Raw genomic sequence first — 12370 nt, forward strand, 5'->3', positions numbered from 1 at the left:
AAAGTAAAAGTGTTTTGTACCGAGCTTCCATCACTTATATAAGCCTCACTACAAATCACGTAACAGAAAAGTCAAAGTACCCTCTTATTTAATATCAATGTTATCAACACAATTCAAAAATAACTTAAATTATTATTATTACAGAATTGATTAAAACATACAATACATAGTGTAAGCCTTGTTTGTAATAGTCTAATTTTTATTTATTTCTTACTTAATCTGACACGTGCATGTACTGACTCGTCCGTTTAAAGGAAAGTTGGAACATTTAGAGGGAGAAAACCATATGACAGTCGTAGTATTATTTGTCTAGCAAAATTAAATTATTTTTATGGTATAGATACTGCAGTACTCCGTTAGCTCAAACTATCTTTTTCCCATCCCAAATAATATCTGTTATCTAGACCCTCAAAATCTTTGTATTCGATTTATATTCGGGAAAAAGTCGAGTCGGTCCCAATCCACTTGCACAGGAATACTCACATTAATTTATACTGTTTTAAGCAGTTCGTCTCACGTTAGAGACGAGGTCAATCGATAGATACGCTTTAAAACCAAGTCAAGGCGTATGCCTTAAACGTATCAATTGATTGAGATCAAACAATATATGGTGAAATTAAATAAAAAGACATGCTACAGCTGTTTCTAACGTAATTATTTAGTGGTATGTGGTGTTTATTTACTTTTACCTCATATTATTTCTTATTATTAATTTTAACTAACTATATGTATGTGTCTATGAATTGTTGTATAAATATTTATAATATAGAAACATTTTGTTAGTCCTTAAAGGGTACAACAAGTTTCTGACTTCAGCCAATTTATCTTTCTAGGCAAGTATTTATTCCTGTATTAAAATCCGGCAGATAATTTTACACTTGACCAATTAAATATATTTGAAAAATATTTAAATATAAGGTATATTATTTTATACAATATATGATATTGTATTGTATTGGCTTCGTGCGGTTTTTTGTTTTTATTATATAACAAACTCACCTCACTCACCTTATGCAGGAAGCTCACCTCGTGTACGCTCTTTTCATGAAGCTGAAAGAAGCTGCTTCCACAGAGTACTATGTTGTAGATTTTCTGACATCTACGTGGTGTGGGTGAAACTGAATTTTGACGCGATTTCCGAAGGTGAACAGTAGTCGGGATTAATCCAAACAATTCTTAGGAATATTCCCAATGAAAAATGCGGTAGCAGATGCAGAGTTATCTAAAGTCTCTATGCAAAGCCAAAAGATCAACCAGGTCGGAAAGAGCTTGATCGTCGATAATTCGAACCACTTTTAAAAAAGAAGCTGGTACTGGGGAGCTTCCGTTCAGAGATAAGAGCAGTATTCCATGTGAGGCCGAATTTGCGCCTTGAACAGTTTTAGGCGATGCGCCTTCAAGAAATACCGTCTTGCCTTGCTGATCACACCGAGTTTTTTTTATGCCAATTTGCCAATATACTTAAACTGAAAGTATGGAGGGTTTATAATTGTAAATCAATTTCTTGGAAATACTGCAAAGGCAAATAATAGGGCAATATATGTAAATATGGTTTCATGATAAAACTTTGAACAATTTCGACCGAACAGCATATAAATAAACATTAATTTTAAACGTAAAATATGTACGCTACAGAATGTATTGAAAACGCGCTTCTACGTCTACTGCAAGAGCATCACACAAGATTAATTTCGACATAAATCACGCAACGATACTTCCAAGAAAACGCAATTTTATACATCGCCTGGAACAGAATATAAATTTACATTTTCAGGTTTGGAGTCCAATCAACCGCTCCGATGAAATTCTTCATATTCTCAGGCTCCGATATATGGACCAGTGACATCAAACGTATGTGGCTTAAACGTTCTCGACCAGCAAATTAGCAATTTCTGTCGATATACATTTTGTGCTTAAACAAAACCAACACAAACTTGAATACAGGAATACAAATGAAACACTAAGACGTTTTAAATGCAGAAGTGCAATAATTAAGTTACTAAAGTAATTAACATTCATCTATATTAAAAAAAAAAAACATATTTCAATTTAGCAAAGGAGTGACGACTGAGTACCTTTCCGGTTCCATTCGGTAGAATCTACATTTCAAACTGGTAGTAGTTGTACTGCTATTTAATTTAAGCCTGCAACATGACAATTCATAGCTGCTTACTACTTCAATTATTTAATTTTGATCTTCTTGAGTACGTAAGTGAACCAATGTAACTACAGGCACAAGGGACATTATATCTCAGTTTCTAAGGTTATGTAAAAAATGGTCAGAATTTTGCTGATAATATTTACTAATTAGAGGTTCAATCAATGATTAAATTTACCCCTTTAATCTTTCATATTAACATACGAACACGTACGACTACGGTTTTCAAAAGAGTATTTAATCAGTGATAAATACTCTTTGAACTCTACCTTGTGTCATCTTACTTATAATTCTTTCAAATTTGACAAATTCAGAAATTCAATTTTCACAAATTCAGATCTAGAAAATGTGGAAGTTTAACAACTAATATTAAAATAAGATTAATGACCTTGTGTTTCGAAATGTTTCCACAACTACCTAAAGGTCATCGTAAGTATTAAATAATTTATTATATATACTAAAATTAAAAAACACAAATGTTATGATTATATCTATAATTAATTGACGTTTTTGTATTTGAAAGCCTTTTTTATTATAATTTTTCGTAATATTTATAATCATTTTGAAGAACATAATTTAATAAACTTACGTTAAAGCTTTTAGACCATTTTCCATTTCAAAAAATTGTTCTAAAACCAGTTAAAAACATTTATTCTATAATGGCTCGACCTTAACGCTTTATCAATCTTATATTCTTTATCGAAAAGATGTTTAAAATAAATGGCTTTTTTAGCTATAAGGCCGCCTTTTGTCTCTTATTCTTATGATATCTTTAATTTAATTTTTATTTATAAATGTATTTTTTTTTGACTCATTTGGTGTTCAATATTGCATATATTATTCTAATATCAATCTGTTTCTGGACGTAATGTATATCGCTATCTTTTGCTTGTTATTTGGTTTACAATAAACAAGTTTAATTATTATTTATGCACGAAAATTAGACTTACTCTAATTTTCAAACAGTATACGATTTTCATCAACAACTTAGGTAATTAGCCAAATAAACTTACGCTTCAATAAAACCTGCTTACCAAATCAAAAGTTACCAATTAAATTCTATTATTTAAGCTTTATCTTTCGCAGTAGATCACATAATTGGAAGACCGTAGGCTGCTTAAAACTAAAAAAATGTTTTAAATTGTTTTAAAAGTTCACGCAATTTTATTTTTATTATTATATTTATTAAATTAAATTATTTATTTCATTTATACGTTAATTATACGTTAGCATTTAGTCTCCAGTTTAAAAATGAACCAGTGTAACTACGGGCACAAGGGTCATAACATTTTAGTTCCCAAAGTTGGTGGCGCATTGGCGGTGTAAGGAATGGTTAATAATTCTAACAGCGCCATTATATATGGGCTGTGGAGACCACTTACCATCAGGTTGTTCATTTGCTCGTCCGCCTACTTGTAACATAAAAAAAACACTTTACCAGGGATGTAAACGGCTTTATCTGTTTTCGTAAATTCATATAATATGAACAAGGAAAAACAACTTGTTGTATTAAATGGAATGAATACTTCACAAAATCTATTGGGTATGATAATAGATAAATGTAACGAAATTACACTGAAAATTAAAAGGAAATCGCTTGAATGTAATAAATACGTTGTCGGAGTTGTATATGAACATCACATAATGGTAATAGATTCGTTTCTCACTCGGAAAACAATGTACATTACTTCGCATCATTATCATCAACTTAAGTACATTAATTCAAGAAACGATAAACATTTTGTAGCTATTCAAACAAACTGTTACTTTACAATTGATTTTTCTAAGTATTCTCTTATATCTTCTATCTCTCTTCTCATAAATTGAATATTATCGTTGATAGTTAGGGTTGTTTTTATTTACTCTCGAAGGCAAATGCAGAGAGCAAATGGGCAACTATTCGTGCGCCACCAAACACAGAATGAACTGTTATGTCCCTTGTGCCTCTTATTGCTCTATCTTGCTCACTTTTCAAACCGGAAAAAACAATACATTGTATCGTGGACGCTAGAATAACTGGAGAATGAGCCTGCACAAAGTCACCAATAAAGAAAAGCTATAATCAAGTATACTTATGTAGTTATATAAATCGTATCATGATATATATTCTTTTATCAAATATCCAAATCATGTTTGAATGATTAGTATAATGTATATTTGCAATTTAAGTCATAAAAATAATTATTTTATAAAATGCTTAAAAAAAAGAAAATATTATTAATCTTTATTACGATATTTATTCGTTTATAATAGTCAAATATATTTATATATTAAGTGTAAGTATTAATGAGCAATCTCTCACAGGTTGGATTGTCTAGGAGAGATGGCTAATTAACCATAAGTTCCAGTTGTACAACACATAAAATATTTTTCAAATGTTTTATTTTTTAGTATTATTTCTTTTTTTTAGTCCAAAAATTTCTGTATATTATATTTGTGGTTTACAATAAAATATATTAACATTAATAATATTTGTATATCAGGTCTGTACGCTGTATACCTTTCTGTGATTATTGATTTTACATTTAAAAGAAAAACAAAAGCATTGCTTAACTTATCACCCTCTAAACTACATTTATATATGTAGTAAAGCCTTAGATAGTTAATATTTAAATAATTTTCTTGAACGCATTTTATTAAATATTATGTGAAACTTCCACACACATGGATAATCTATTTGAATAACAAATATTTTGCGCTTAAAGTCTTGTATTATTATGTTGTATTTTATTGTATTTTTTTATTCCCGTTTCAGTCAGCTTCGTGGAGAAATGGCCGTTAATGAATCCATACGATATGGGATTTATTATAGTGACGTATTTTGCATTTATTCTTAAAATAGGACCTATGCTAATGGAGAAGCGTCAACCATTACAGTTGAATAAATTTCTTATAGTATATAACATGGTCAAAGTGATAAATTCGAGCATTTTAGCATTTAAGGTAAATCTAATTATAAAACCAGTTTATTAAAACTTTATAAAAAATAAGTGTCTATTTACATAAAATACGTTGAAAAGTGTTTTCAGATATTTCTGTAAATATTCAAAATTTAATTAAAGAATTAAACTCACAGGGTATAGAAAAATGTTTTACTCAATAATTGTTCGATGGAATTTTAAGAGTTCTTTGTCCGTTTTTCCGTTCACTAAGCTTTGAAATTCTTTTCGCATTTCGAATCTTGAGTCTGTCGTAAACATGTTTCCATAAAAACAAAAATAGACGTTCTAGCAACACCGACTTCAGGGCGACACAATTATTATTTAATTCTGCTAAGACATATTATATTTCATATACATAATTACATATTATATTTGATATGCCACTACCATGCGTTGCATTTAGGGTTACCAGGCCTAAAAATTGGTTAGCATTTAGCTGGAATTACGTTATTTCAGCATGACATACCTTTTATAACGCAAGCGTTGCATGTTACTAAACAACCGCAAAAAACCAAACCTTGCCTAGGCTTGCCTGTAATGAAATGTAATGAGTTTTTAATTTCTTTTGTAACAATTTACTCAACGCCTCTTTTGTGATTTTTGTATCTTTTATTACGAATCAGGACGCTAAAATCTTTACTTCTGGTATAGTGTGACGCTGCACTATAATTCAGCTTATTCAATAAGGTGTATATAAAATAAACACTTGTAATTGGGTTTTCACGAAGTTAGCGTTGTTAAATATGTTTGCTGTTACGCTTGGTTCGCGGCACATTAACCCTTTGACGCGGGCATAAATACCAACTCAGAACACAAGTAAAACAAGTTGCGAAGATACATGAAACGCTTAAACACGCGCGAAAGCCTTTCACTTTAGTGTTCGTGCGGTTTCACGTGTCTTCACGGCGCAAATGTAGATAAATAATGATATGCAAATTTATGAATATTTTTCTTTTAATAAGTAATCTTATAGACTTATCAAAATCCTTATAGAATACATATATAAACAAATGTAAGACTACTTTAAATGTACTTTCCATTACATTATGTTAATTACAATTTAAATGTTACAGTTTCTGTCATACATACTTGATAAAGGATTGTTTCCACGAAAATGTGAATACGATGACCAAACTATGTTCGTAAGTAAAAAAAACTAACTTTTATATAATTGAAACGCTATGTTGGTAATTCTTTATCAAGCCATGAATAAAATTAATGAAAAATTATAATTAAAAGAATGAGTTAAAGATTGAATCTTTATTCGTAAGCGACGGTATCTCTAAATTCAATTTGTCTCGTAAAATGAAGATAATAAAATCAAAAAAACTTTTAATGTTAGAACCTTTTTGAATAAACTATAATATGTTTGGTTTCGAATCATTTCATATTTATATCGATATGCTTATCGAAATACAATCTATATTTTATAAATAATACCTTGAAATATTCCTACAATTAATAAATATTGACACAATATTTTAACCTATAAATTAGTCAGGTACTAATTTATTTAACCTTGTAAATTTTTTTTAAATACTTTTTCTTCTAGGGCTTATAAAAAATATCCTTAATTTTTACTACTTAACATTTTAAATCGAACACACCATGTAAGTGGAATTTACATTTATTTCAGATAATAGCAGTTCTATACTGGAAATACATGGCAACAAAAATCTTGGATCTCGTTGACACGATTGTCTTCGTAGTCCGAAAGAAAAACAACCAAATAACATTTTTACACGTATATCACCATGTCTTCATGGTGCTCGTCACTTGGTGTTCGTTGAAATATGATCCTACGGATCATTGGGCTTTTATGGCAATTGTAAATTGTGTAATACACGTCATCATGTATACATATTACGGTATTTCAGCTTTAGGTCCGAGATACAGGAGGTATCTTTGGTGGAAGAAATACTTGACTATAATGCAACTGGTGAGTCACAAAATGTACTAGTTACCCTATCTTCAAATATTAATCTACCGTCATTAATTAATAAAGTTCCTCTCTTACAGCTGCAATTCGTTTTTATTTTTACTCACGTGGTCATTCAAACCTACACTTCACAGTGCCCTATGAGATCTATTACCTACTGGGTAGGAATATTTAATCTTTCGCTCTTCATATGCCTCTTCGCTGACTTCTATAACAAGAGATACAGAGCCAAACTGAAGGACACATCTTTTGCCTGTACAAGACAGGTTGATGATTAAGTTTCATTAATTTACTTATATCTTTTACGTTTAATGATATTCTAATTAGTATTTTAATTATGTTTATATGTAAATTGTGATAATAAAACCTATCGATATATTGTCTCGTTATTTATTTCGTTCTGTCAACGGCCATTTTATAAAAAAAAGTATATCGAGTCTCATCTAGTAGTCTGTTGACGATATAAATCGCTAACATTTACAGTTGACAAAATTATTTTAAAATGAAATGTAATTTAATATTCATCAGTCAAATTTAAATAATTAAATTGTTCGGGGTATTTTGAGGTTAAATAGGTATTCGTTTAATCTTTAAAACATTCCATTTAGATAACTTTATCAATTTAGCAAAATGTGTAATAAAATATTCGCTTTGAGTTTTGTTTTTATACATTCAACTTTCGTTTTCCAAGCTCATTACGAGACACGGCCTTTATTTGTGTTGAAATTTTCGAACCGAAGAAAATATTTACACCCAATTTTTAGAGGTTTTTTAAAAGGTTGCTACCGAAAAACAATTCAATTTGAACATGAGTAAATATTTTCATAACGATAAATGAAATAAAAAACTATTAAGAGAGAAACAAACTTTCTTCAAAATACGTGACGATCGAGAAATCCTGATATAGCTTTTAGCGAAGAAATTTTGTATTGTATTTTTATTATTTTAGCAATGAGAATAGGATCACAACATTATTTTTCAATGATATAAGAATATACCACGTAAATGCTCATTTGTTTATAACTGTTTTTTGTTCGATCAAAGTTTTCTTTTGCATATTACTCGGAATAATATTGAAGGGATCTTTTTTACAAAACAGTCTTTTTTATACATTTAGGGGAAGGTTGATACTATTGGACCTCTTATTTGTAATATCTGTAAATTACATACCACATCTCATAGGAAGAAAAATAGGACGTTACTAAAAATTTGGAATGACCTCTTTGTTACCGGGAGATGCGCTTCGTTCGATGTGTTATATCGTCCTCTGTTTGCCTTGCTGAATCAAGTAAAATTTAAATGAAATTAAGATTTTTGAAGTCTCCATTATTGGATCGGTCCAATCACCAAACCTAAAACTGGTCCATTGATAGCAATCTGGTCCCTTGTCACTTCTATGTTGACCACATAAATTATTATTATTAACATTATAAGTAACAATACAACATTATTGCAAAAAATCACAAACTTCGTATAATTTGACTCGTGAAATTTGTAACGAAAGGGTGTGGAACGAAACATGATGACACACGTCATCCTTCTGTTATTTCCAAAGACGCGTTGGCGTCAGAGGGGATGACCGAAAGTTTTAAAAAACTATTCAATTTCAGAGATTTTGAAGTAGTTCAATCAAAGCGACGATTCAATGATTGCAATCTTCCCCTATTATTACTTTTAAATAACGATATGTTAGCTCAAAACGGAACTTCAAAATAATTTGGTATGTTAAAGATATTTTCTTTTATTATCTTAGTTTGCCAAATAACCTTTTTATTTTATTTTATCGGGAATAAAGCGAAACGGATTATTGTTACATTATAATAAAATTGAAACCCAAACCCGATTTCGGTAAGCAGATACTGATAAAAAATTATACGAATAAAAATTCAGGTGATTATGCTAATGTATAATACGCCTATACCCGTCTTGTAAAATTACTTGCCCTACATGGCCGTATGCTAATACGCTATTGAATTCCCATTTGACGTCTCCATATGACATTAGACTTAATAGAATTGCTATATGAACTCATTTACTCTGCCTTAGTAGGCAATTATTTTTGTTTTCAAGAGCCTAAATTTATTGAATGTCGAAGTTTCGACATTGATGCTACGTACAAATGGTTATAGCATATTGCTAAATTTTTTGCACATACTGCGCTGTACCTACGCCTGATTCCATCTGCTTTATTTTATAAGAAATAATTTACTTTTTACTTAAACATTATTTCATTTTACATTTCATTATATTAAAACGTGAAATGAATACATGTATTAAGATATTAAAGTATTTCATGACGCTAAAAGAAAAAATGTATTGGTTTTTAAACGAGCTTATTTTAACATAAAAAAAGTGTTCATGTAATGGAATATTCATTTAAAATTTTATTATTACTGGACTTGACAAAATAAATGACATTTTGAAATTTCATCAACTTTTATAAAATGTACCTATTGAACCATTATACCATTTACAATTAAAAAAAATATATTGTACGCAGGTATATGTTTTAAGATATATCGTTTTTCTTTAACTAAATAAAAAAGCACATTAATTAGGTATACCAAAACATCGGTTGTTAAAAAGTAGTTAAAAGTTCAGAAGTCTTCAGATAATTAATATTAAAAATAAATATAAAATTGCGTAGTTGCAACAACTAATAAAATGTTCACCCCTCAGAACTAATTAGAACTCCTTGAAAAATGGAAAATTATTCAATTGTCAAGTTCCTTGACGATGATAAACATTAATTGGAAAAGTTTAAAATTAGTCAATGTAGAAGACAAGTTATTTCAAAAGTGTCGGAAGAAAAGATTTCATTAAAAGTAATAGATATATTCTTACTTCTCATGGCAATATTCTTATTAGTCAATGGCAGGGTTCTTGGGGTTCAAAATATTTTTTGTAAATATATTTAAGAACTATGCCGCTAAAAATAGCTTTAGAAAATATAAAAGCATTCTAATCAGTCTAATAAATACATACAGAAGACTTGTAACACCGGTTTAAAAAAAAGATCAAGTATTATTACACTTTTAGAGTTGTAACATTTTCTACCTAAATCACTCATCTGAAAAAAGAAACCAAGTATATATTTAGTATACTTATTTGTTAATTGATACAAATAACCAATATGCTCTGGAAAACGGTAATGAACGCTCTAAGGTACCACAATGTGCCGGACTACCTACGGCGAACCATTGCCGTTTACTTCGGGCAGAGCGGTGGCCTACCCGACGAGGGAGGGATGGTGTAGGAAGACAATAACGTGTGGTGTTCCACAGGGCTCGGTATTAGGGCCGCTGCTGTGTGTTGCGGTCAGCGTCACCTGCTATCCTAATAATACCCTCGTGTCGGGCCACGACAACTCCTATCGTGAGGTGGAAGAACGTCCATTACCATCGGGTCGACGGTGAAGTACCTGGGACTCGTCCTGGACGACAGGTGGAAGTTCTAAGAGCACTTGGCCCCAAAATTGGTAAATAGCAGCCGGAGCGCTTTTCATAGGCCAACATTGCCGCATTGACGACGACTGAAGTGTCGTTAGCGGTGGAGCCAGCTTTTGATCCGCCACGGGGCGTCGACCCCTAACGTTCAGCTTTCATTGGCAGACTCGGAGTACGCCATAGTAAAGGATGGAGGTAGAGGATGGGAAGGGGCGGCCTACCATCTCGGAGCGTCTTCGTGGTGGGTCGCGTAATCGCGACTGCCACTGGTGAAACTGCCATTGTAACAACCACAAGCGTTCCCGTAGCCCTACCGCCGTGCGGTTGGGCGGAAATTCGGTTTGGTTTTAGTGGGTAGGCCGGAGCCTTCTACTCCGATCCCACATACCCGTCCCGGTCCATGCATTTCCTCCCCGAAAGCAAAAAAAGGTCACTATAACTCATAAATTATTATCTATACCTACACAAGTATATCATTTTATTTATACATGTACAAGAACAATTCTCGTATTTTATTTGATCGCATTTGATTAATAGAAAATCTATTGAAATACTCACATCAAAAGTAAAAAATGTTTACTCTTAACTTTCTCTTTTATATAAAGTATTGTTTCTATTCATTGTAATAATCCCTCGTTTAAATGTACATACCTACCTCGTTATTTAGAACACAAAAAATACTGAACACGTATAAGGCGCCTCATACACCTATAATAATATTGAACAATATATCTGATTTCACAATATTATTAGCGTGTAGGGATAGTATTGAAACATTGCGCAATGATTGAACAACTTTTGTCTTGGCTTAACATTGCACAATATTTTTCATTCCAGTTTTTGGAGTCTTTCGGTCAATCACGTTGTAATGTATAGTCGTATTGTAAAATTCCCGTGGCTAAATAACGCATAGTTGTAGATTATCGTTGATAAATTGAAATCGCTTCCCTCGTAACTGTGTTATTTTTTCTTTATCAAAGGGTTTGCTAATGGTAACTATTCTTCGAACTTGGCAATATCCATTCTCATGTAATTTTTAAAATCGATTTCTTCAGTTAAAGCTAAATCCTTTCGTGAGTATAGATTGGCCTTTTTTTCAACCATTTTTAAAATTATATATAGGTTTCTTTTTTAAAATATTATTACTGTGCAAAATTATTGTAGGTGTATGGGACGCCTAATTTACCAATTATACAATATTAAATATAAATTTAAAAAACATTTAATAGTTTTTAATTGCCTTACTCTCGGAATGCGTATAAAAAAATATTTTGGCAATTGTATGTTATGAAGGAATTAAATTCTGAAGAGCCGAGATGGCCCAGTGGTTAGAACGCGTGCATCTTAACCGATGATTTCGGGTTCAAACCCAGGCAGGCACCACTGAATTTTCATGTGCTTAATTTGTGTTTATAATTCATCTCGTGCTCGGCGGTGAAGGAAAACATCGTGAGGAAACCTGCATGTGTCTAATTTCAACGAAATTCTGCCACATGTGTATTCCACCAACCCGCATTGGAGCAGCGTGGTGGAATATGCTCCATACCTTCTCCTCAACGGGAGAGGAGGTCTTAGCCCAGCAGTGGGAAATTTACAGGCTGATTATGTTTTTATGTAAATTCTGAAAAAGTCATAGTTTTTAATAAATGATCGACATTTAAATCTTACATAGTTTAATGACGCCTTAGTTATTTGTGACGGTAACTACCTATGTGCTCAATTTTTTTTTTACGGAAGTAATGTGTTTATCATACAAAAAGTAAAATCTAACATTGTTAATATCACATTAGGGGTCCTCTGTCCTATATACAAGGGTGAATCAAAAAAGTAGTTCGTCATATCGATATAAAAATATGTATGTTTTCGTAATAAATATGTAAAAGTT

General features: G+C 31.3%; 1 protein-coding gene across 1 annotated transcript; it reads left to right on the top strand.

The window, feature by feature from the left end:
* Positions 1–2498: 2498 nt before the first annotated feature.
* LOC113399163 (very long chain fatty acid elongase 7-like) lies at positions 2499–7400 on the top strand. Its single transcript, XM_026638238.2, has 5 exons — positions 2499–2587; positions 4914–5101; positions 6174–6242; positions 6737–7039; positions 7120–7400. The coding sequence occupies exons 1-5, from the start codon at positions 2542–2544 to the stop codon at positions 7315–7317; spliced, it is 804 nt and encodes a 267-aa protein (XP_026494023.1). The 5' UTR covers positions 2499–2541; the 3' UTR covers positions 7318–7400.
* Positions 7401–12370: the final 4970 nt, after the last annotated feature.

This window comes from Vanessa tameamea, chromosome 15, assembly GCF_037043105.1.
Source record: "Vanessa tameamea isolate UH-Manoa-2023 chromosome 15, ilVanTame1 primary haplotype, whole genome shotgun sequence".
NCBI classification, from domain to species: Eukaryota; Metazoa; Arthropoda; class Insecta; order Lepidoptera; family Nymphalidae; genus Vanessa; species Vanessa tameamea.